A 26,755-nucleotide genomic window follows, 5' to 3' on the forward strand; every position below is an offset into this window, starting at 1 on the left:
TGGTGATTTACTCAATGTTTTTTATACTTGTTTCTCAGAATTTTTTGTTTAAACTGTTCCAATAAGTAGCTGCATAACATCTATACAAATTTAACAAGGAAAAATATTGAGTGTCCTGCTTTGGGTGTTTTTGTGCTTTTTTTTTTTTTTTTTTTTTTTTTTTTTTTTACCCCTATAAATGGTATTTTGAAAGAGGTATGTAGCACGCTGTCGTAAAGTGCCCACTTTGCACAGTAATGAAGCATCAGGCCAGTGTTAGGAACTAAAGGTGTTGATATGTGATATTCCTCTAGGAATAGGTGGCAGTGGAGTGGTGGGATGATTGTGGGGTGCAAGTGTGAATGACTGCTTGAGGAACTGTTGCCTTGAAACTGGCTGTGGTGGCCTGAAGAGGCAAGCTGTGCTGTAGGTACACTTAATTTCTTCAGAGTAAGCTAGAAATCCATTCTACTCGAGAAACATACAGACAAACTGACAGAGGACTTTCAAACCCTATCTGTGTGCTGAAGTTTCACTGAACCTATATCAGGGTATATTTAAATTTTGATGAACTAGCAAATTCTGATAACTCTCTCCAATCAGTTTTAATTTTAAGTTTTGAATCTTATTCAATCAGCCTGTTATACTGAAATCTGTGTTCTTTTATAACGTTCTTAATGCTGTTATACCTAAATCCCATGTAAACCACTGTAATTGTTACCATAATAATGCTGATGTGAAACAATTGTTATATGCCATTCACAGGAAAATGTAGAAGGTGAAAACTGTGACCTCTGTAAACCAGGATTCTACAACCTGCAAGAGAGAAATCCTCAAGGCTGCACAGAATGCTTCTGTTTTGGGGTTTCTGATGTCTGTGACAGCCTAACATGGCCCATCAGTCAGGTATTATATGTTATATTAGTGACCTAATATTCTTACCTCAGGCAGCTGCAACGTGTACTGTATTTCTCTTTGACGTGCACCTGAGCTAACTCTAAATTCTGGCACGTATATCCTTACAGAGAAATGGATTTTCAACATCATTTGACAGCTCTGAGGTAGTCAGTATGTCATTTCATTGCAGGCTTTAGCTGCTGGCTTGCATTAACACCGGAAGCATAGTTAATGAAAGTCTGATGGATTCCATAGTTCACATGAATATCTGTGGATGGGTTTTGTGACTGCTTTCTCTTGCAGATTTCAGACATGGCTGGATGGCTTATTACTGATCTGTATAACGCAAAGGGTGTGCAACCTCAGCGAGGCCAATTTGATGGTCCCCGTCAAATAAGCATCAACAACACTGATGCTGTGAAAATTCTGAAACATACTTACTACTGGTCAGCACCTGAACCATATCTAGGAAATAAAGTGAGTTCTTGCTTGGAGTCAAAACTCTTAATTTCCCTACATTAATTATACTATATTGCTCTCAAAACACTGTACGTAAACAGTAGCTAATCAAAATGTTTACTTACTGAGATGTTAATATACAAAAAATTCATCTCTGTGTCCCTGTACTTTTTCTCTTGCATCTTTCATGTATAGCATAAAGCATTGTCTTTCAGTTTGATGCTGTATTTCTATGCACTGAAACCTTCAGAACTGCTGTGTATGTTCTTTGGTTAGCTCATGAGAAGTAATAAAAATATGAATATAGTTGAAATATATTTATAACTTCTATAATTAAAAAGTACAAATAAAAGCCAAGTTTACCAGACTTCTCAACCTGTCTCTGTTCCTCAAAGCATAATATTCCTGGCTAAGTATAGTGCAGAATCCCCCTCTTGCTGTTTGAGCTCACCCCACACCACTTTGTTCTCAGCCTATCTTTGACTAGACAATATATTCTCTTTTTCTTGATTGTTACTAACTTTCTTGCTCACATTCCCTATACTCGTGACTCCTGTCTCAAAGCAAGTGCCCTTCACCATCTTTATGGCCTTTTGATGGACTCTCACCATTATTTCCACATTTGTACTGTACTGACAAGCCCAAAAATGGATGAGGAACTTCATGTGTGATTTCACTAGTGCTGAGTGTAGAGGTGACCTCACTTCTTCAATTATTTTCAGTACAATCTCTTTGCTCATGCACATTTATTTGAACAGACAAAATGAATGCAAGTCTAATAAGTATAACTTTAAGGAGTAGTTTTTCACAGGAGAATGTTCACTCAAATTCTTACTTGATGTACCTTTAATGTAGGTCAAACTGCTAAAACTCTTTCACTTACTTTGAGTCAGCAGCAGATGTGGAGTTGTGGAGCATGAAGGTGGAATATGGAATGTGAATAACTCCAGCATGCTTTGCCTTTTGGCTAGGACAGTAGCATAAACCTCTGCTGTTGAAAGACCTGTGGGTGTATTGCTGAAACTTATCTAAATCTTCTGTAGAGCCTTCGGCTGACTTTCCCCACTGGAACAGCAGCAACAAGCCAGCACTTGTCCCTATGCTTATAGGCACAGCCTGTTAATTTTTCCTTGGAAAGTAGTGTTTGCGAGCCAATCTGTTCTTTTATTCTGGGGCAAATACACTGGACTTTGTCATTTCTCTTTGTGTTGATTGGAGGTTGTGTTGTTAAGGCTTTCTTTTTTATTATTTCAGCTCACAGCTTTTGGTGGGGATTTGAAGTATACCGTGTCTTACGACATTCCGATGGACAGTATGGACAGTGATATAGTATCTAGCGTGGATGTCATCATTAAGGTGGATGGTTTTCAGCTGGCTACTACTCAAACATTATTAGAAATCCATGAATAGGTTAAAAAAAAAAAAAAAAGGAACATAAAATAGTATTTATGTAACAGTAATTTTTAATTCCTCCCTAGATCTAATTTTTAAATCATGTTTTGAAAGTCACTATGAAGATTTTCTTGCTACTCAGTTCTCTCCTATTCTGCTTTGTTTCTCTGAAGGTGTAGGCAGATAATTCTATTCTTATTTTTAGAAAATAAATACCTAAATCTTAACCTTGCTAAAAACAGGAGGTGGTAATTGCTAAATGAGCAACATTCTGTTTAAAAGGCAACTACAATAAGCTGGATTAATTTATGTTTATGAAACAGATGAATATTTGTTCTGTTTGTTTACTTTTCTGTAGTTATATTGCAGTTAAAAGCTAAGGCTCCATATGAAGTTCAGGCACCTCTGAAAAAGCTGTATTTTGTCATATGTGCTTATTAATAGAGCAAAGCAGAAAAAAAAATTGTTTTGTAGAGTTTGATTTTTAATTTAATTCTTTTTCTAAAAGAAAATCAAGTGTCTCTGAAGCCTCTGAACTAAAAGAATGGGATTGTAATCTTCCTGAATCTATGGAAAATACAGACATTTTATTTTTAATTTTTTTTTTTTTTTTTTTTTTTAAAGAAATCTTGCTTCTTTTCTACGTTATCTGGATGTGCATCTGACACTAAATGTAACAGCTAAATGAGATTTCCATATAGATACGAAAAATGTTTTCTGTATTTCACTTTCAGGGCAACGGTCAGATTTTGAGCACAAGAGCAGCGGGTTTGTCATTACAGCCCTATGAGGAGTACTCTAATTCAGTGAGATTGGTATCAGACAATTTTATAGATTTCAATACAAAAAAAGCCATAGACCGAGAAAGGCTGATGACTGTTCTGGTGAATGTGACCCATCTTCTGATCAGGGCCAACTACAACATTGCCAAAAAAGCTGTGTACAGGTAAGGGACAGAAAATACTAAAATTAATCTATATACTCATGTTATTTTCGTGCATGTGTAGAACTGCTTGTGGTTCCTGTAGTTTTGCATTAACAATTTCTAGAAGAAAACATCCTTCATTGAATTTTTTTTTAAGACTAGTGTTGTCCACATTCATGTGGAATGTGCAGAAAAGGACACGCGGTTGTTCTAGGGATATGTAAAGCAGAATCATTGTTTTCTACCTTAAAGGAATATTCCCTAAAGCCCTATTACAATGGCAGCTTTGTTAGAGAGAAATACCTCCTAAACTCTCAGAAGTGTGCTTATTTTGGTATGTTGCAAGTTAATCCGTCACTGATGATTGAGAACCGACCAATAAAGAAGCTGGCTGTAATTTCTTTTAATATCTGTTTGTAGATGTTCTGATGGTCATTTCTAAGGGAATGCTTAATAGGAAAATTGGTCTGGGCTGGTTTACCTGATCATTTCATAGTCTCAAGTCAGCATTAGCAGTATCTTTATCAGTTCTTGCAGATCTCTCTTACCTGTTCTCCAAATTATACAGGAATAAAATGGTACTGGTCTCAAGTGAATCAGTTCCAGTGCTTCATCACTTATTTACTTCCCTTAGCCTTACCAGTAGCCTTTCTTCCTCATTCTCTAAATTGGTAGCATTTACCTTCGACATCATTATACCTGATAGCTAAGCATGAAGAAAATTCACTTTGTGCCCTTGGGGAGTGATTATGTCTTTAGGGATAGTGTGTTCAACTTTCTGGAATGTTTGTAAAGATTCACTTATCATTTTACTGGTTACTGAGAAAATTTACTCTACTGCAAAATGTTTTTGTTTGTGCTATTAGGGAGGTTTTGCCTTGCTTTGTAGTATACACCAACAGTGAACTGACGCTGTTTCTCACTACTTACCCACCTGCAATGTATGTCTAGTTCAGACATGATCACAGAATCACAGAATGGCCAGGGTTGGAAGGGACCTCAAGGATCATGAATCTCCAACCCCCCTGCCACATTCAGGGCCACCAGCCTCCCCATTTTATACTAGACCAGGCTGCCCTGGGCCCCATCCAACTTGGCCTTGAACACCTCTAGTAACATGATGTGGTTTAAACCTATCTTACCTCAGGACTGCAATAGAAGTCTGCTCCACTCACATACTTCTATAATGACAGACAGGGAGTTTTTGATTAAACCTCACTTCAGGAGAAGGCACCAAGTCAATGGGAATTAGAATAAGGATAACAGGATGGGGGCACAACTGCTTCCAGCTGAGAACTGCAAATGCAGTGACAACACTACCGTCATGGTCTTTTCAGATTTTAGACCATTCCTCAGCTATTGCTGCCAGGAAGCAACATACTCAGTGGTAACATACTCAGTAGTCCCAACCAAACTGCTTAAAATGAAATTTTGGGGAAAAAAACATTGTGATGTATTCATGCTTGATCCTAGGCTGGACTCAGTGACCCTGGACAATGCAAGTGCAAATGTGATAGATCTTTCTTCATCAGCAGATGTGGAATTCTGTGAATGTCCTCAAGGCTATACAGGAATATCATGTGAGGTAACTGTTTTGTGTGTGCAAACTGGTCTTTTTTTCTGAAAGGATCTAGGTTTTAAAGGCAAGCATCTTTTAATTACACTGCCATTAAAGTGTGTATTCTGTGGTGAAATGCTGTGTACTGTACACAATACCATAGATATTTTCTTTTTGATACACTGAATGGGATTTTAAGCTTACTTCTTGAATTCCATTTGGTGTCACTAAAAGATGATAATACATGTTACAGCATTAGTGTTGCAGGGGGAGTAGCTGTAAAAGCTCTGTGAAGCTGTTTCAGGCTTACCTTACTCACAAATAGCTCTTTTCCTAGATCTGAATTGCTCATTGCATTTCTGTTTTATGTAGTTAGGTTTATGAAGGGAATAAGAATCTTAGCAGGGTGGAATGCTAGTCTTCGGAAGATATCACAAGGGTCAAATGTGTAAGGCTAGGTGGCATTTTATGTATCCGTGAATAGAAGATTGTGGAGGCAGAGCACCACCTGCAGAACAGCAGGAATTATTTTGACAAATAATTTCAATATGAAGCCGTGTGCCATAGTATCATTAATGATTCTGCAGATGAGATAGACCATCTGTTTTTTATTGTCCTATAATACAGAAATTCATATGTTCATCTGCAGAAAACTGAACTTATGTGTCTCCAGGGTACAAAGGGCTGAATCAAAGTTTTATGGTGCTAATTCTTATTCCCTTCATCCAGTTCAAGTTTGCAGTGACATCAACAGAGTTGAAAGAGCATTCAGTTTACCACTGTGTGAACGAGTCAGTGGGTGGTCGGAAGTGGTCTCTTTGAAAATGATATGAGGCGCACATTTAACACATAATGCCGCTGCTTTTTCTCCTCATTTCTTTTCAGTCCTGTCTCCCTGGGTACTACCGAGTGGACGGAATACTCTTTGGTGGTATTTGTCAACCCTGCAAATGCAATGGGCATGCAACTGAATGTGATACTCAAGGTGTTTGCTTTGTAAGTTGTCCTCTGACGTGTTGTGTCTTAAGCATCTGTTTAGAAATTAGGAGAGCATTTTGTCTGTGGGAGACAAGTTTATAATGTATGTAAATTGCAAGCTATGGGTACAAATTGTGTATTACGCTTTCTTTCATTGTTTACCTACACTGCATGTATTGAGGTGACTCCAGTAAATTTTTCTCCATTAAAGATTTTATTTTATTTTATCATTTCAAGTATGGAATAATTAGAGCTAAAGAAAAAATAACAATGTATACTGACTAATAAAAATCTTAACTTTGCTTGCTCGAGCTGACAGTAAAACTTGAATAAAATTAAGCAGTGTGAATGCAGGTATGTATATCTTCCATGACTGACATCAGTGGAAGTTACACACTCCATTCTGAAGATTTAGCTTCCAGATCTCTCATGAAATGTAAAGATCTCTGAAAGGCAATGACTAAGCACCAGCAAGATATATATACCAAATTTGTTGCTGTCCAAGTTTGCAATATGCCAGATAAGATTAGATTCATGTTTAGGTAATATTTTGTAACGTAAAGTTACATTTTACAATTTAGGAAAAAAAAAGTTAGGAATTGTTGTAACTCAATTAAAAAAAAAAAACAAAAAACAAACAAACAAACAAACAAAAAAAATAACTTATTTTCAAAGTTGTTCATGGTTGTTTCCTTGCATCTTAATGCTGTATTGCATGCAGATTCCTGCAGAGATCCCTCAGGGGAGTGGAAAACCATCAAAAGTAAATATGAAGTTTTTTGCCATGTCTCACAGGCTTGTCAGCACAACACGACAGGACCTTTTTGTGATCAGTGCTTGCCTGGCTTTTATGGAAGTCCATCCCAAGGAACTCCTGAGGACTGCCAGCCCTGTGCCTGTCCTCTGAGCTCTGCTGCAAACAAGTAAGCTGCGTGTTTCGGATTTTCTGTTGCATCTTTAGCAAAATCGGAAAGTGAGTTAAAGGAAAATGTTGTGAAATCTAAAGGAGAAAGAGAGGGAACTATCTTTCTCTCTTCATTTAAGCCTGTGTCATAGAGACATTGTTTTGCTAGGTTGTCAAATGTAGTCTAAGACAGACTGAGTGAGCTCATGTAATTTGTATCGAAGTACAAAAAGAAATACTTAGACTCGTCCTTGAACTTGGAACAAATTCACTGTTATCTTTCGCGTTCAGAAAACAACATAAGGACGGAGCTGTTATGCCTGAAACAGTGGAGCTTGGTATGCATACTTGTCAAATTTGCTAGAAGAAGGGCCAGGCTCTTAGACAGTTCTAAAGTCGTCCTTTGAAATAAAAATCTCAAGAATTTTTGAAAAAGATAATTCTGTTTTGACAAATTGTGATGTTTAAAACGTTGGTGTTAATCTAGATACATGTGCGATTATGTGGTTTTATAGATATGTACATAGACTTGAAGAGTCTTGATATATTGAATTGCAGCTATCTTGTGTTTCTGTGTCTTAATATTAATTTCTACAAATACCATTGATAGTTTCAGTCCTACTTGCCAGCTGAGTGAAGGAGAGGGAATTGTCTGTGATAAATGTCTTCCAGGCTATACTGGCTCTCGGTGTGAAAGGTATGTATGTTAACTTTGGGTAAGGAATCTGTGGGTAAGGTGTGATTGTCATCATCCCATCTACTTTGAATTGTTTACATCACACGTACAAAACATTCCTAATAAATTTTTCCTCATTTTGTCCTTGCTTGTAATACACTGACTCTTTAGAGCAAATTTAACAGGAAATACTCTCTTGAGTCAGGAGTCATTTCTTTAGTCATTTCTGCTGCATTCAAGATTCAAGCTGATCGGGCTCTTAGGTAATTTAAACTAGACAACTGTTTTTAAAGTTTGGACTTGGTGATCTTTTGAGGTCCCTTCCAACCTGGGCTATTTTGTTACAAAGTTTTTTAATCTCTTGTGCAGGTGTGCAAATGGTTACTATGGAAATCCACTGGTGCCTGGACAGTCGTGTGCTCCTTGTGAATGCAATGGCAATGTAAACGCTCAAGAAGATGGTTATTGTGATACTGTCACAGGTCAATGCTTGAAATGTGTGGGGAACACAGCAGGTCTTCACTGTGAAAAGTGTGCTGATGGGTACTATGGGGATGCAGTGACTGAGAAAAGTTGCCGTGGTAAGCTGTTATTATTACTCTGAGAATGTAAAGAACAGAAAAATGTGGTTTGCATGTAGCGGAATGTATAGGAAGATGCATGTATTTTCCAAGCTTCAAGTTGTGAGTTGACAAGAACAGATTGAAAGCTATGAGTTTTGGGTTTTGTTTAGCCTGAGGATGGAATACATCGTGCCAGGGTCTGACATTTCATATTTCTGAAACTTTCTGGCTTGCTTAATGCTCCCTCTCCAGTGACTTGCTGTAGACGTTTTCTGCTTCTGAATTTTACATGTGAGGACAGGAAAAACAAACTTCCCAAGTGTATCTCCTCACAGAGTTTGTTGCAGGTTTTTTATTTGCTTAGCCTAGATACATAGTACAAATTTTGCTGTAGTATATTAGTATCTGTAGGATATAGATGAACAAGTGAAACACAATTATGTAACAAATTTGGAATACTGCATAATAACAAAAGCATACATAGAAACATGAATTATTATTATTATTTTTTTTTTCCTAAACATAAGCCTGTGAGTGCCATGTGAATGGCTCCCTTTCCAGCATCTGTCATCACAAGACAGGCATCTGTGACTGCAAGTCAGAAGTGATTGGACAAAAATGTGACAAGTGCTTGGTAAGCAGATGTTTACCTGTTTCCAATACCTGTGTTTTTTTCATATCTTGGTCTGCCTGTTTATCTGCATATACCAGCATCAGTGTGAGGAGACACAAAAGGAATTTTTTGGTTGCATGAAAGATTGATATAAGTTCACTTAACATTCTTCAAAATTTTCTGGGAATTTGAACTCATGCTTGCTATGTAGGAAACCAGACGTTTTTGATCAATTTGTTCAATACTTTAATTTAAGGCTTTGGCCTTAAAATTGTTGATCGACACCCAAACAGTTGATAATTTCAGTAGTACAAAATGTGGTGTAACTTAGAATCTAAGAAGAAAACTTGTGTGATCTGAGATGGATGGAGGAGGTGAAAGTCCCTAGTGTATTACTGGATTGTAGGGCACCTCTGCCCACTATGTGATGCAGCTTCAGAAAAGGCAAATGTGATGTAGAGCGTGTCAGTGAGTTATTTCTATCAGATACAGACAGTCCTAATATACCAGTGAGATCCTATCTAGGTTGCTGTGTAATATTCTGATCGTCCCTGTTCAAGAAGGATGAACTCAGACTAGAGCAGATAGAGAAAACAGCAGTAAATAAATTCAGAGAAGTGTGAACTTGGTGGTGGAGAGGAGATCAAAGCTTTGTCTAGACTGTTTTTTGTAGTAGCAAATTGCTCTGCCTGTGCTCTTTGCAGCTGTAACTCAGCCCCCTTCTGAATCAGGCTGTTCAGGCTGGTGTTGCACTGCCTGACAGTGCGCAGTCATGTTTGCTGACTGCAAAAAACCAAACTGAACGCCACAAACAGACCTGAAGGTATCTTAATGCTGTGCTTCTGCAAATTAATTCTGGGAACATCTGAAAAATGTAATTAGTGATAATAAATATATCGTGGCTGAGCACCAAGAAAGAGATTCAGCTAAAAGACAGGCTTGTTACAAGAACAAATAGGTATTCACTGGTGAGACAAAACAACAGTTTGTAGTCTTTGCTGAGTATGGAACTAACTCAGAGACCAGAGCAGTTCTGTGCCCAGTTACTGCCCCTGTGCCAGCTGAGTTGAACACTTTTTTATTTATATGCACCATAGGTCACTGACATGCTCTGTTCTGCTCTTTAATTCACAGAAATCTTTGCTTAGTCAGCACAGCCTACCCTTGCCCTCATGAAAGTCTTTAATTAAAAATAATGTCAGAGTTTAAAACAAGTCTCACTAATGAGATTAGAGGATCACGAGACCATTTCAGTATTCATTTCTTCATCTAAAGTACATACTTGCATGCAGCTGCGAATAGCAAAGAGATGAGGCCAGGTAGTCCTCCCATAGCAGTCTTACAGAGCTGATCAATATTCATGCTGGTCAGATGACCGGGAAAGTAACTGAGAGACTTGGTGTACTCTAACATATCTTCTTCTTGTCCAACAGAATGGCTATTATGGCTTGCTTACTGGACTTGGCTGTGTTCCCTGCAACTGCAGTCAATTTGGCTCCATCTCTGAAGACTGCAGTCATCAAGGGCAGTGCCACTGCTTACCAGGAGTGACTGGAGAAAAGTGTGATCGCTGTGCTCATGGCTTTCACTCGTTGCAGAATGGTGGCTGTACACGTAAGCTCTAATCCGTGATTCCTCCAGGGGTTGTGTGAAATTTTGTTCAGCAGTGTATTGTATTTTTTACTCCAGCAGTGTTCTGTTGGTTTGATAAATATTCCAAGAAGTCTGGGGAATGGTTTCCTGACACTTTGATTAAGCTTGGGAACAAAAGTTAAAAACTACTACTATTGCAAACTTCTGCCATATTTTTGTCTGGTCAATTCTTCAAAATATGATTTCCTCCTTGATAAAATAGGCCATTTGTAAATTTTATTAAAGCAATTGAAGTGTTTCTGAATTTCCACTTTCTAGCAAGAACAGTTTTTTAATTATCAAATCCCTGATTAGTTTTGCACATTTTATTGTAGCATTTTCCCCTATAGATTTACTTTTCTCCATGATAGTTCTGTTTGGCTTTGTTGATTCCCCTGTGGAAATGTAGCCTTCTGTCACAGAGTTGACCAGATCAATCTATGTCCATGACAGGGGTGACAGGCCTCTGCCCTCCCCTCCCACCCCAGTCCCACAAAAATGGGAAGGAAGGAAGGGAGGAAAAGAGCAGCGGCAACAATCTATGGAGGAAAACTTATTTTACTATAATATTGGAATACAAGATAACAAAATATAATACAATTTAATTGAAATTGGGATTAATAAATCAGACAAGATGAGAGAGAGAGTTCCCGGGACCGAGTCAAACCTGAAAAGCTTGGAACAGCTAGGAAAGCACCTCCAGCACCCACTGCAAGGCAGTAAGAGAGCGCCCCCCCCACCCGGAAGGGTCAGAGCCCGTGACTGCTGTAATGTACAGGGATAGGTACTTGGAATTGGGGCAGTGACACTTTAATGCCCCGTACACTACATGATGTTTTGATGTGGAATACTGAAACCATAAAAAAACAAGACAAAAAACAAAAACATAGAACCATGACACCTTCCTTTTAAAATTACCAAACAGGCTACATCAAACAGGAATAATGGATTTTCAATTAAAAAAATAAGATTGACACTCTGTCTGTAATTTAGTTCTCAGTTAGGGACAAGCAGGAATGCCTTACTGTATCATTAAGAAAAGTAAGATTATCAACAGTCATGGAATTTATTCCATTTAGAAAAAGCAGAGAAAGTTAATCATTTGGTCTCATTTCGTTTGCAGCCTGTGACTGTGCTCATACTCAGAACAACTGTAACGCAGATTCTGGTAAATGCATTTGTCCCCCTCATACTCGGGGACCAAAATGTGAACTGTGTGAAGAAAATCACTGGGGACTCTCTCCTAAACTTGGCTGCAAGGTATGGTAGGCTGTTTGAAAGGCCAAGACAGTTCAAAGCAGTTTGCCATTTACTAAAACCTGTGCTAGAACTGGACTCTTGTTTTGAGGATCTCAGTTGCTATTTTATGTTTCAAAGTGTTAGTGCTGGTGTGTACTGAAGAACTTTCTAAGAATGCTGTCTTTGAAAATAATGGTCCAGAGTATTTTGACTATCAAGACTAGCAAGAAACATAGCTTCTGTGTTGACCAATGATTCATATTATGGCTTTAAGAAAAATGAAATATAGATATCTTCTAAGTCATTATACACTTGTATGGGAACTGCTGAGTCATGGCCTGAACCTCTGATTAATCACCTGAGGTGAGTCTTGAGTCAGCCAGAGGAGCACAGGTGAAGGCAATTCACCTGTGCTGCCGGAAGGGGTGGAGCCAGGCTCCACCTCTCCTGGACCTATTTAAGAGCTGGCTACCAGAGGGGAAGGATCTCTTCTGGAGATCCCCTCTTTTGGTATCTTCTGGTGAGCTCAACCCAAGGGTAAGCTCTTCCACTTATTCTCTTTTGTGATTGTTGTCTGCTTTGCCTTACTCTCTTGATTATATTGCAATTATAACATCTTGATATCTATTGATTATACACAATTATATTGTGATTATAACATCTTGGTTATACAACGCTTAAAAAAAATATGTAAATGGCGTAAGGTAGGTAGTTTGTTTCCTGAATGCAGGTTAGCATTTATTTTTAAGCACTAAAATACAACTTCAAATCCGATAGGTATCAACCATTCACACAATTAGGTTTTCCCAGTAAATTCCTATCGGATGTGGCATTGAACCAAACTTTATTTTATAAATGCTAGGACTTTAAAAAGCCTCAGAATTACGTGAGCATAATGGGCAATTTCAATGGAGAAACCACAAGTTTAATCAACTTGACAAGATCAGTCATTATATGTGATAAATACCTGACAAGTACAAGTATCAGCCAAGATTATTTTGTTTTTAATTATTTAGAGTAAGAATGATAAAATAGCCGTGTAGTATAGACTTTTCTTAGGAGTTTGCAATCTCTATGATTTGTAGCAACTTTCTTTAAATCTCTGCATTTTCAAGTTGCTCTCATTCTTTCTGTGAATGTTCTTGTAAATACAGTGTGCTGGTTCCTGTGCCATTTCACTCAGGCGAGGATATGGTGATGGTAGACTGTCAACCCATTAAGTTTTCCTTTCCTAGGCTGATTCCATTTGCCAATGATCAAGTTGAATTGAGTGTTTTCTCAGTACTTGGAATCCATCCCTGGGTACATTGATTGAGCAGAAAATTAGTTCTGTTTTGCTTACAACCTTTATCAAGTCAAGTGCTTTGCTCAATTAAGTGTACCTTAGAGTTCTTATTTATCATTGTGATATTGAGATGGAAATATGTGTAAATTAATTCTGTTGTGATAAAACAGGGTTTAACTTTCAGAACTGCAGACTTTTAGTGGTATTTAGGAGTCAAAGTTGTAAACCTGTTTGGTCATAAAGTGTATTAGACTATGCGGTGTAGTACACAGTACTGAGAGAGTGAGAAGTCTGCTTAATACAAAGGGTGAGCAACAAATGTGTGAAGAATGCCAGAGAATACATAAATGTGCTTGTAGGGGTTGTACACTGAACTGCATTGCATGCTTAACTTAATTTTGGATTCAGTGAGATTCTCAGTTCCTGATCAGAAAACAAGTGAAGCTGGAGTGAGATGTAGACCCTATTAATGTTCCTGGATGTCTTATAAGAATGTCAGTATTAAGATTTTTCTTTCCATTCTATAAATATTTTCTAGTGTATAAATTTATTCTTTCTCTGTCTCTCTTTCTTTCTGTGTGTGTATATATATATAATCCACTATTTACATAGCAATATTATAATTTATTTATTACACTCCATAAATACTGTTTTAATTAAGATATTTTTGATTTGTATCTTCTGGGGCTTGTTCCTTTAACTCATTTGGTTCTAAACTGGTTCTGGGAATCAACAAAGCTGGTTGTTTTACATTAGACTGTTTAATAGAAATGACATACAATTCTTTTTTTTTTAAATACAAATGAAGCAATCCCATGAATGATGTTCTTCATTTTATATTGTACAGTAATTGTTAACAAACATTGAGTTTTAATTTTTTAAAATTTACCATATTTTAAATTTAATGTCCAGCTTTTATTGTAACAAAATTAACAAAATTGATTTAAAAGAGTTATTTCTGATTTTTTTTTCCATGTAAGGCCTGCAACTGTAGTGGTTCTGGTTCAAATAGTCTTCAGTGTGACGTTTTGACGGGTCAGTGCCAGTGTAAAGCTGAATTTGGAGGACAAAACTGTTCCAGATGTGCATTAGGCTACAGGGACTACCCAGACTGTGTTGCTTGTGACTGTGACTTAAGTGGAACCAAAGCAGAGATGTGTGATGTCACTGAAGGACTTTGTGCTTGTGAAGAAGAAACTGGTATCTGTACCTGCAAGGTATTGAAGTATTCAGACTTTTTTGGGACACTGAGTTGGAGTTTCTGATAATTTATTTCATAACAATCATAGCAGCTATAGAGATAGAGGGATCTTAGACTGCATCCCTCCTTTGAGGTATTTCTAAGAACTCCTAAAATCACACCAAATGGATTTTCTGTACCATTGCTAAGTCAGTCTAGTTATGAGTCATCTGGATTAAAAACTGCCAGATGAGTAGTTTCCCAGTTTGGGCAAACACTGCTGCAGGCAAAAGAGATAGCATTAATGCTACCAACATGCCATTATTATTTTTCTTCTCAAGTTCCTGAAATAATGCTAGACCGTTTGCCTCTCTTACTACTTTCTATTTGTTTTTAAGCAGACAGATAATTTTATTTCCAGATTGTGGTCACACAATTATTGTGGCACAGTACTGCATTTCTCTCTTAGACAAAACTCTCAGTATTGCTGAAGAAGTGTGCTAAGTAGTCAAGATCAGACCCGCGCTTAATCATAAGAAATCATTTCTAACTGACTAATGCTGAATTCTTGCTGATTTTACAAAATGACCGCTGTGCATTTGAAAGGCATCAATCATATTCTATCAAATCTTTTATGGGAGTTTGCATATTTAGTGACATCAGTCTTTCTCATTGTAGTCCTAAATTCAATTTGGTTGCATTTGCTAAATGTAAAATCCGTATGCTCATTCTGTGCTAAGTGAATACCTATGACTGCATCCTTTTTACAGTACATTCAGAATCCTATTTTTCATGTATTAGTACTGTAGGGTAGAAATGAAAAAGGATCGAGGATGCGTTTGTATTGATTTCCCTTTTGCTGTTAATTTCTGTCTGCCTCGCAAAGGGCGAGGATACCTTTTTGAATAGGACAGTATACTGGCCATGAGTTCTGGAACAAAATTTTTGTAAACCTTATTAAATATATGAGAATGGTGCTAGTGACTTCAATTTCAATACATTTCTCTGTATGTTGTAAGTGCCATCTGATACCATTTTTAGTGATATTTTTTTTTGAGTGTTTTATTTATGCCATCTTCATTTTGCTTTGCAAATAGTGCAAATAACAATTAGTCATAACTCATGCATTCTTTTGGGGTTGCTATTAAAATTTATTTTTGCAGTACACATAGAAGATTGAAAAATAACAAAAAGGACCACTGAAGAAAATACATTCTAATGCAGCGAGCAGTGTAGAGAAAACGTTACTACCTTAAGCCATGGAAATTCTATTCTTTCAGTGGAAGTTTCTGCTGCCAGAGTTGCACTTGACATTATAGGTTGCATAACCATCTTGAGTTTTCTGAAACAATCTATGGGATTAAGACAGCTACTTACAAAAAGGTCATTTCTTTCTTAATTAAAAAGGTATAAATTCCTTACATGCTGTTTTGACAGATAATTATTTTGTCCTCTGTAGAGATAGCGTATCTACAGCTCTTTCCATTCTATGTGTGAAAATATTTTTGAAAGCTAATTAAATGTTAGAAAACTCCAATGGAAAATGGCTATTGTATTCTAATAATGGGAAAAAAAAAAAGTATAGAGAATTTTTTTCTGCTCATACACACATGATTTTATTAAGTCTGGGAGCAGTATATTAATTCAAATAATACAATTTTATCTTCTGAAAATCCAATTTATAATGATAGGATGAAACCAGTAAATACAAAATAGATAATCTCAACATTTTTCTTAATCTGATTATGTTGCAAGCTCAAATTTGTGTTTACTATATTATAAACAATATAAGCAATACAAACAATACTTTTCAGATGTCTTGCTAGTACTGAAGCTTGAATGGGCATTCCTTTATTAAAAACAGGAAACATTAAGGACAGAAATTTAATAGTACAATTTTTTTTAATTTTTTTTTTTAAGGTGGGACTGTTATTAAATAGTGTAGTAATAGAAAATTTATTTCAATGCAACAAATATATACTCTCATAGGCCTCTCTCCAATGTTCTGATTAATAATGGGATCAACGCTATTTTTTCTAGCTTTTCTTCAAGCTGGACTTAACAATGGAGAACCGAAGTCCTTTGATTTCTGTTCATATTGAGCATCTTCTTTGTCTTTAAGGGTTTTTTAGGTGAAGGTAGAGGAAAGAGGGTTTTCTGCCTTTAATGGAGAAACATAGTTGCTAATTTTATTTAGGAATTTGAGTACATGAAATTTGTTTACTGTTCCGTGTTTTTAAAGAAGCATCGCTGTGTAATTGAAATTAAATATATTGCTAGTGAAGTAACATGAGTGTACTGCTGTGCTTTTTTTCTCTTTCCTCTAGGAAAATGTGTTTGGGCTACAGTGCAGTGAGTGTAAACCTGGAACTTTTGCTCTGTCTGCTAACAACACGCTAGGTTGTATTCCATGTTTCTGTTTTGGGATGTCCACATCTTGTTTGGAAGTAGAAGATCATGTGAGAATTCCTGTAAGTAGAGTGACATAAATGTGTGCATACAGTTTGGTGTTATGCTTATAATACCACTGTGATGTACCAAAAGGACCAAAAGGCTACATACGTTTCATGAATCAGGTGAACTGCAATAAAGTTATAGCAATGACTTACAGTAAACCAACAAAAAAAAGTAAAGTCTTATTTCTGAAAAACTTGTGTTTGACTCCACACATTTTGAAAAAAATTTGTTAAAAAATATTCCCCAATTTTTTTGGCTTGAGCTTTTGTAACTTTAAATTGAATTTTTGCTTATCTAAAGGAAACTAAGACTATTGTGTATATATATGTATATTACATCACAATAAAATATTTTTGTTAAATTAATCCATTGCTCTTTGTGTTGTAGATAACCTTAACTCCAGACCAGTCTGTTCTGCATGTAGTAGCTCAAAGTAACCTGACTGGAACAGTGGAAGGAGTATTTTCACAATTTCCTGATGTTTTACTGGATGCTGCCATTGTCAGAAAGTACTTAAATACAGAAACATTTTACTGGAGGTTACCAGAGCAGTTTCAAGGAGACCAGGTGAGACCATTAAATAATTAGAATGATGTCTGGATAGTTTCTTTAGTCTATTAATGTTACTCCTTTGTATAATGGTCACTTTATACACAACATATTTACGTGTCATTTAATTCAAGAAGGTAATAAAATCATATAAATTAATGTAATTGTATAAATGAACTTATATAGTTTGTGCTTGCTATGAATGTTTACATTACCCTCTTCTAATGAGATTTTTCTTGATTCTGTAAATGGGTAACACCCATATTTATTTATGGTATTACTTTCCAGAAATTATATGTGGGAGAAAGGCGATATATTCAATTTTAGTTTAGTAACTCGAAAGGGCTTTCAACTTTGTCACTAGATTCAGTATATAGATAATGGAATCTCTACTGCATAGGAATTAAATGAAAATTGAATGTATATCCCTTGAAAGGTCCTAAAAGAAGAAACTGCTTGCTTTTTAGAAATAAATGTTTAACCTTGGTGTAAAAACTGCTGAGTTGAAGTCAATTTTCATGTTTTATTGCAAATTCATCAAAGAACTGTCACTTTCCAAATCTTCTGATGACATTAAAACTAGTAGCTATAACCTTGGGATAAATAGAAGTAACAATTTTATATCCAAACAGCTCATGGCATACGGAGGCAAACTGAGATATAGTGTTGCTTTTTATGCTTTGGATGGCTTTGGAACCTCAAATTTTGAGCCACAGATTCTAATGAAAGGTGGTCGTACCAGCAAATTGGTCATCTATGTAGACAGCCCTTCTCCAGAAAATGGAATTAGAAGTGAGAAAGAAGTGGAAATGAAGGAGGTAAGCTAAAACTTTGGTGTTGAAATGTAGACGCGTATCTCCTGTGAGCTCTTGCAGAGAAGCCCCATATATTTAAGAAAATACATTGAGAAATGCATACCTTATCTCAAATAAACTGGATTACATTGCATGTAAAAATATTTGGAAAAATTGTGTTGTAGAAGTAGATAAAGTTTAACGTTTTCTCTTTTGGAAGTGCTGAAGGTGTTGCTGTAGGAAGGTTTTCAAAGAGAAACTCCAATTTCAAAACAGTGACCTTATTTGTTCCCTAAGGCTCTGCTGCCTGGGACTGAGATGAGAGCTAGTTGTGATAGGATGCGGGACATAATTAGAAAATAAATGTCTGTGTTCAAACTGCTCACAAGAAGAGTGTTGAGCAATCCTGATCCTTTGACTGTCTATGTTCTATACATCTAGCAAAAAAAAAAAAAAAAAAAAAAAAAGAAAGAAAAAGGAAGTGGCACAGTTGCTGTCCTATAGAAGCTTAGGCATGGAATTTAAGGGCATGGTAGGAAAAGGGGCATGGAGGAGAAATGGTATAAAAGCACATTTTGTTCTAATCTAGTGCCGGGTGCTGGATTTTCTGGGGCGAAGACTATAGACTCAGTCACTGACTGTATTTCCAAAAGAATATATGGGAAGAAAGAGACCATTAACTTTAAATGAGCTTTAAACATTGATGATTTTGATGTGTGCTGTTTTCCCCTAGGATTCTTGGAAGTATTTTAATTCTGTGTCTGACCAGCCTGTCTCACGCTCTGACTTCATGTCTGTGCTAAGCAATATTGAATACATCCTTATCAAGGCAGCCTATGGCCAAGGATTACAGCAAAGCAGGTAAAGCAGTAAGCGTTTACTTATTTTATTGTATTTCATGTTATTTAGCTTGGAAATAGTTCCAGCTGAACTATACAATAAGTATTTTACACAAATTAGAGAAATCTCTAATTTCCCATTTCTGACTTGAATTCCTCTTTGGTAAGAAAACATGTATTGCCTTTAAAAATATCTGCTGCTTATTTTGATAGAAAAGCCCGTAAAGAAGCACAAGGCTTTACAGGTTGATACTGTGCTCTTCTTGATGGGCAATATAGTTAGATGTTTTCTATGTTATTTCTTTAACAAGTTATTTTTATAGGTAAGGAATTTTTTGTTTTTCGTTTTCCATAGAAGAATAGAAACACATCCTCTTGAGTTCTTGTGTCTGTACAAATCTGGTGCTTTCCTGTAGTTTTGCATACTATAGGCTGTGGTAGTGAAATATTCCTACTTTAGAACAATAACATTTTACTACCATCTTGAACAAAACTGGGTTACTAATGAAAGGAAGGAGATGTTATATGATCACTGCATCAACTGGTTCAGAAACAACAAGACAAACAGAGATGTATCCAACAAAAACCCTATATTCTTGCATCTTTATGTCAATAGAGTGGTTCCACCACCAGATATGGGATTATTAGATTCACAGGCTGTAAAATATGTTATTGATAGCTCTTTAAGAACATCCATGGAGCAGAGCTGTTGTATTTCTCTTTAGAGTTTCTGAGGCCAAAGTGCACACTTTTGCGTGGTGGATTTGTTAGTTTTTACAGACCAATGAGAATCAATGTATATTACCTTGAAGAACTTCTGATATTTTTGTTGTATGTCTAAATCTCATACATTCATTAAGGAAAATCTTAAGGTTTTGTTGAGATGTTTCATATTCACTGAGTTATAGAATGGTTTTAGTTGGGAAGGACTTTGAGAATCACCTAATTCCAACCTCCCTGCCATTTGCATTGATATCTTCCATGTGGAAAAGAGGATCATGGGAGAGTATATATGGTAGCTCTTACTTTGAAACATAAAAATATTTGTATCTTAGTTTTGGTGCTAGGCCTTCTCTAGATCTTCATGCTGTCTTCTATACTTATCTTACAGAATTGCAAATATCTCAATGGAAATTGCAGTGAAGTTTGAAGAGATGCATCTAGGCAGATCTAGAGCTCATCTTATAGAGCAATGTAGATGTCCTGCTGGCTATGCTGGATTCTCATGCCAGGTACTAAATCCTTGAATCCTTTCTGTACCAGATAATAATGAAGTTACACAAATGACTTTCAGAATTGTTCATAACTTTTGACAGCCATAATCTTTCTTTTTTTTTTTTTTTTAACTCTATTCTGTTTATGAATAGAGCTGTGCTCCAGGATACTACAGGGAGAAACCTAAGGAATTCAGTGTAAGAGAGACTCATACTATTATAGCACCTTGTGTGCCATGTCAGTGTAATAATCACAGCGAAACCTGCGATCCTGAAACTGGAAAGTGTTTGGTATGTACAATTTATGCTTTTTTTTGCATTGGTTTCACCTGAACATGTAATGATGGTAATCTGTGAAAGGAGTTTCTGGAAATAGTATGTGGCTATACTGTTTGGAAAAGTTTAATTTTCCCTATCTACATCTCTAAATCTGTGTACTATTTCCCATAGAGTCTATTCAGTATAATTATCAAGTTTTTGGTCACTAACTTCAAAATTGTTAATAATTTTAGATTTAATTATATTTTAAAAAATAACTTGTGTATATAAATTTAGTTTATCTACTTTACTGTATTACTTTTTGATCTATTCCTTGGTCTGGTCAAGGTCTGCTTAATCACACAAAATAGGAGAAGTAAAGGAAGTACTAAGACATTCCACACTACAGACTAGGTCAAAGTTAAATTCTTTGTCTCTCTTGAAGCAAGTATGCTCTGAGCTCTGAGAGGCTCTTTTTTGGCATACTGAGAGAAAAGTACTCTAAGGTTATGCTTCTTCTGGGTTAACTTTTTCATTTCCATCATTTTGTCCTAAAAATTAAAAAGGGGGGGGTCACACAGGACTAGCACATAGCCTCTTCTTGTCTAGTGAGCTCACAACTTTGTCTAAAGCAAATTCTCAGCTATCCAAAAAAAGACATAAGTCTCTTATCTGGTATGATTCAATGACCAGGTATTCTTTCCTAATGGTTTTTTAGTTGCTTTATTTGTCCAGTGGTGAGTTGAGTATTTTGAAGTCAGCTTCTGAAGAACTCATTTTTGAATTTAATGAGTTTCCTCAGTCTTTCAGGCTCTTTGTAAGCCATTCTTTCACCTAAAGTTTGAATCTCATGAATAAGAGCGATGGTTCTCATTACTATGAGGCCAGTCCACGCAGGTCTTTCATACTAAAGAATAACAGTCCTTCATTCTCTTTTTCTCTCATTGCAGGGGTAGCAACTCACCCACATATTAAGTTTACTACTTAAAGATTTCCATCTGAGTTGTGTAGGCAAAATAAATGATTTTCGCCTCTGACTTCTGTTCCCATGCAATAGAAAGCTGTATTGTTACTACTTACTATAGTCTGTTAACCTCTAAGATCTCCACTCTCACAATAATAAGAATGATAGAAAAGAAGAAAAAAAATTCATGGAGAGAATTAGCTTAATCGTGTTTGTAATGCTGATTTAATGTTTTAATATTAATAGCGCTGGCTATCGATGAGTACTCTTTGCAAATTAAATACAGTGTCTCTGAATCCTAACTGTGATTGTTTATTGGTTTATAGCTGTCAAATGTATTTATTGAAACACTGAAATTTGTCTTTTTGCCATCCTGTTTAATTTTTCCATAAGATATTTTTAGGACTTTTTTTTTGTTTTGTTTTGTACTGTGATTTTCTGATCTAAATTGGATTTGTGGAAGCAGAAATATACAAATCTTAGTGGAAATTCAGAACAGATATTAAGTCAGCCTGCCTGATGGAATGGAAAATATGCTGGCATTTTGCTTATTTTTGCATAAAACATCCCTCTATCCAGAGAATGCTGAGTGATGGGTGGTGACATTTAGATGCGATTGTTAAAGACTTGATGCATTTATGGACTCGGGAGAAGATAAAATTCTTCTTGTTTGTTGTTGTTTTAAACTGTCTGAATTCCTTTTTGTGTACCAGAACTGCAGAGATAACACAGTTGGTGATTACTGCAGTGCTTGTGCTCCAGGCTACTATGGAAAAGTAATTGGATCTGTCAACGACTGCTCTCTTTGTGCTTGTCCCAGAGCCAACCCTGTTAGGTAACCAAAACATATTAAATCCAATGTAGTTTTTAGCCTTTCAGATGCCTTGTGTTGTGTGTCCTACCTTCTATGCCCCACACTTTATGACAATAGAATATGGTTATTTTGTATGTCCTTAAACTTTATTTTCTGAAAGCTACTTATTTTAGCAAATACAGCTTAAATTCAGAGTTTCCATCTTGTGATAACTTTGTGAGGATCTAAAAGAAAAAGTTAATGCAATTTTTTTTTTTTTGCCTCAGATTTTATAAATAATGTAGTAAGTTGCACTGATGTATTTCAATTTCAAATGTAGCTCTCTTTTTCCTTCTAAAGACAGTGCTTCAGTATTTCAGGCCATTTCCAGCCAGTTCAGGAGCTTCTAATGGGATCAATAGTGGGATAAAAACAAGTATTCCTTTGTTTGAAATTTTTGTGTGTTTGTAGACAGACAGTTATTTTTAAAATCAAAATGTTTTGCAGGCTACTTTTTGTCTAGAAGTTCGAAAAGTGCTGTTGCTTTTGGATAATTGAGTCAGAGCATGAGTGAGACTACTCTTAATGTTCAGTTATCATTTAGATAAATATTGTATTATGCATTTCCCTCGCATTACTTTCCTCATCCGTAAAATGGATAAAAAAACAATGGTTATAAACATATGCTGATTTCTTTGGAGTATGTTGTGCACAGGGCTGTATTAATAGAGAAAACCTGCAACCTTCTAGATTCCCAGTGTACTTACATGCACAGGAGAAAACAGAGCTAGGAAATGGCTCAGACACAGAGGATGTGTTTGAAAGTGAATGATGGACGCCAAAACTATCATGCTGGAGTAGGAGGTGGCTGACAGCTTCCATTCTGGCACGCAAAAAGCTTAATTCCTCAACTGCTCTGGAGAGGGGGAAGTGAGAAGTCACAAGTATTAGATGACCCAAAATATATCTCTTTCAATTTGTTTAAAGAGTTGTATCTTTCAAGGTGAAAGTTGTAAGATGCTTTAGTATGATAAACAATAAAGGAGTTGCACTGGAGGAAAGCAGTCTTCATGAGAAACAAAATACACATTCCAGCCCATTGCTAGAGGATGCTCAATCTGTGGCTGAATGAGATTCTCTGTCATTGCATGGTTTTCCATTTCTGTGCTAGCAGGTATTTGTCTTTCTGTCCTCCAGTTTTAGTCCCACTTGTGTCCTGAAAGGCGTCCGGGATTACCACTGTGATGCTTGTCTCCCAGGTTATGAAGGACAGTACTGCGAAAAGTGAGTTGTACACGATGTCTCAATTTTTTCCCCCAAATCCCAAAGGACATTCCAAATCTGCCCCAAAGGACAGTTTTGAATAAAATAACCATACCTTTTCTTGGAATAGGTTATTATAAGTACATGTGGAAGAATTGGAAGAACTTTGTGACTTGTTAGCTACTGTAAAGAAATTGTTAATCAAAACTCACCATCAGTGATTCACAAAGATAAACATGATATCTGGTTTTATGATGAATATCCCCTGATGTTTATTGTCTCATTCCTCCCATTCTAGGTGCTCCCTTGGCTACTATGGTGACCCTCAGCTTCCTGGAGGCAGCTGCCACCTGTGTCGATGCAATCCAAGTGGCTCTGTTCATCTTAATTGTGATCGTGCAACTGGCAAGTGCCTCTGTAAGCAGGGAGTGACAGGACAGCTCTGTGAGGAGTGTGAACCAAGACATCTTCTTCTGGAAGAAGAGTGTGTTTGTAGGTGACTTTGAAATCATTTACTTCTGGGCTTTGGTTTATTCCATGAGTGTTTTTCTATTGATTAGTCTATTCTCTCTATAAAAGGCTTGAACTAATCAATATCCAGTGGGATCCTATCTAAGCTCAACTATTCTGTGTTTCTATGAACAAAGAGGAAACTGCAGTACAAAATGTAATATTAGACCAGCAGTTAATCCTTAAATTGGCCAAAGCTCACTACAAGCATATTTAAGAAAAGATAACTTTAATACTTATTTGCTGTTTGTAGCATACTTTTATTTATTTGAAAACATGGAATTCCTATGTCAATTATTTTTTGCCTGTGATATTGTTCTAATTATACTTAAGGAGTCATGTGTACAGGCATGCTCTATCAAACATGTCATGTAGTCATGTAGTTCCTTGTGAGAGAGTTGATAGCAGAAAGACCTACTCAGTACAGTAACTGCTTTTACAATGAACTAGGAATATAGACTCATATTTTGCTTTATATGTAAGAAAATGGGGAATAAATGTATCCACAAGGAATCTATTTCCATTGTGGTATCTTCATAACCTGTCTGGTAGCTGTTAGTGGCATTGCCCTGGCTTTACAGCAATACAACTAAATAGGTGAAATATGTGCATAGTATAACGAGAAGCTCAGTAGACAACAAGATCAATACAGCTTGAATGCGTTCTAACCTAAAGATAGCATGTTTAGAATTGGTCCACTTCTGGGGTGGGCATGGAAAGGCAAGAATATAAGCCTGCATTTTCAAAATTGTGTTCTATCAGTATTAACATGGAAAGTAAGGGCACGTGCTGTGTAAATATGTAAAAAAAACCAAACAAGCAAAAAAACCCAAACCAAAACAGCAACAACGCATAGCAGTATTTGGTTACTTTCTTAAGAAATGCTTATGTTACTTTTCCTTTTTGAAATGGTTTGTCTAGCTTGTGATGACAACTGCACAGGAGTTTTGCTAAATAACTTGGACGGTCTCAGTAAAGACATACTTTCACTGAACATTACTGGTATTGTCCTCGTGCCCTCTGGGATACTATCAGAGCTGGAGAATGCAACAAAACATTTAAAGGTAATACAAACATAGAAGTAGTAGAAATATTTAGTCACACCCTTAAAGGGAAGCTTGCAGCCACTCACAGTAGTTTGAATGAGGTCCTCCTGAAATTCATGTGCATATCTGTAAATGACACCAGATTAAGAACATTATAGAAATTAGTCTTAAGCCCTTTAATTGCCAATGTTTCTTTTGTCGTACTGACATTTAAACAAATGTGTGAATATATTTTTCAGTCAGTAGTATTATTATTGAATGTACTATATGTGCATGTTTCATCTGAATTTTGTGGATCCTTAGGATTGGCCTAGACTTACTGAATTTAAAGAGCATAATTTTCAGCAATTACACTGAAGTATCAGGCCAGGTCCCTTTCTGGTTCCTTTGAAGAGCTGTCAGAGTCCTGGGGAAGAGTATGACAAACTGCTTATCCATTACACAGGATACATTGGATGTAGCTCTTTGCTCTCCTTGCAGTCTTCTGACCAAGTGCCATCCTCTGTTCTCCATCTTAGAAGACAAAAGCTATTAGAATACTTGTTTTGCATACTTTCAGACTGTTTGTAGGAAGCTGTCCTTCCAGCTCCTGTGCTACCTTAAACAAATACTAATTTCATTGAACCCCATAAAGTTAATTGTTATTGCAGGTTAAGTTCTAGTCATCTCTGTGCAAAGCCAGAGATAGGTAAAAATATTTGTTACGTAATGATTACTAAAATAAGCATATTTGTTGATAAGTCTGCCCAGTTGTAATTGAGGAAAGACAAACTCTAAGACAGAATTTAAACTACTGTCTTTGTATTCCACCATATCTCACCACAATCAGAATAACATGAGCCTTCATGTGCTGATGGATTCTGCAAATGGAGAGTTTGAATTAAAATTTCACCTATTAAAATGTGAGGCAGACTGAATTCCAATCCAATTGCTCACAAATTTAATAATTACAATATCTGAAGGAAAACTGGATTATATTACATGTTTATGCTTCAGCAGAGGTAGTCTTCTCCTTTAGATTTAGTGACTAATATTTTTGTTATGAAGCTTCAGTTTTACTTCCCTTCCTTTATGCCGTGAAGGCATAAACATACCAAATGATTGTAATGCTTTAAGGATACAAATGACTTGCTTTTTGTAATTGTTTTGTGTTTGTGTAGGAGCATTGTCTTCAGGGAGCATAGGCATTATTCAATACATAATACCTATTTAATTATAAAGCCAAATCCTTTGTACAAATGAAGGCAGTGTAAGTTTCTCCTTTAATACATATCTTTTTATGTCAAAATCTAATCTGAACCAGCTGTCACTCACTTGGACATGTGATATTTAAGGGATCTAACAATGGTACAAAGCTCTTGTGACTATGATGTCCGCTCTTTTTACGTGAAGGCACAGTGTTCTTTGAACAACTTAATCTTGAGGCTAAGTTGGAAGTCTCATAGTTCTTCTGTTTGTAAGTAGGCATTCCTATGTTTTGTGATAATGAAAGACTTTCTTCCCTCTTTTCTTGTACAAAAATAAAATCTGTAAAATCCCTGTGTTTATTTACCTGAATTATAGGTCTTTGCTGAAGGACAGTCTCTTCCACTGTAAACCAACTTCTACCCAGACTTGCCCTGCTGTTATGAATCCCTTATGTTGTTTTGCATTTGTAGAGAAGTGGTATTCTATTGCAGGCCTTGAATGTATCAGTTAGATACAATGGCCTATTTATTGCCATACACAGAAGTTTTGAGCTGGCCTTGAAGCCAAATACAGCGTAAAGGTTCCTCATGGCAGGGTTGA

General features: G+C 36.4%; 1 protein-coding gene across 1 annotated transcript in view; it reads left to right on the forward strand.

Annotated features, from left to right (window-relative positions):
* The window catches only part of LAMA1 (laminin subunit alpha 1), an 80,232-nt gene that overhangs the window by 20,840 nt on the left and 32,637 nt on the right, over positions 1–26,755 (forward strand). The window contains exons 11-33 of the mRNA XM_042868933.1: positions 745–885; positions 1,180–1,353; positions 2,590–2,691; positions 3,462–3,673; positions 5,126–5,237; positions 6,096–6,206; positions 6,984–7,111; positions 7,703–7,789; positions 8,138–8,349; positions 8,859–8,965; positions 10,378–10,558; positions 11,700–11,836; positions 14,081–14,317; positions 16,608–16,751; positions 17,125–17,304; positions 17,919–18,104; positions 18,814–18,941; positions 20,031–20,151; positions 20,287–20,424; positions 22,069–22,190; positions 23,346–23,432; positions 23,710–23,903; positions 24,843–24,985. Of these exons, the coding sequence (XP_042724867.1) occupies positions 745–885; positions 1,180–1,353; positions 2,590–2,691; positions 3,462–3,673; positions 5,126–5,237; positions 6,096–6,206; positions 6,984–7,111; positions 7,703–7,789; positions 8,138–8,349; positions 8,859–8,965; positions 10,378–10,558; positions 11,700–11,836; positions 14,081–14,317; positions 16,608–16,751; positions 17,125–17,304; positions 17,919–18,104; positions 18,814–18,941; positions 20,031–20,151; positions 20,287–20,424; positions 22,069–22,190; positions 23,346–23,432; positions 23,710–23,903; positions 24,843–24,985 (3,384 nt within the window). The remainder of the gene's footprint in view (positions 1–744; positions 886–1,179; positions 1,354–2,589; positions 2,692–3,461; positions 3,674–5,125; positions 5,238–6,095; positions 6,207–6,983; positions 7,112–7,702; positions 7,790–8,137; positions 8,350–8,858; positions 8,966–10,377; positions 10,559–11,699; positions 11,837–14,080; positions 14,318–16,607; positions 16,752–17,124; positions 17,305–17,918; positions 18,105–18,813; positions 18,942–20,030; positions 20,152–20,286; positions 20,425–22,068; positions 22,191–23,345; positions 23,433–23,709; positions 23,904–24,842; positions 24,986–26,755) is intronic.

Source organism: Lagopus leucura, unplaced genomic scaffold (genome assembly GCF_019238085.1).
Source record: "Lagopus leucura isolate 7727_CA_CO unplaced genomic scaffold, USGS_WTPT01 Super-Scaffold_100002, whole genome shotgun sequence".
Taxonomy (NCBI): Eukaryota; Metazoa; Chordata; class Aves; order Galliformes; family Phasianidae; genus Lagopus; species Lagopus leucura.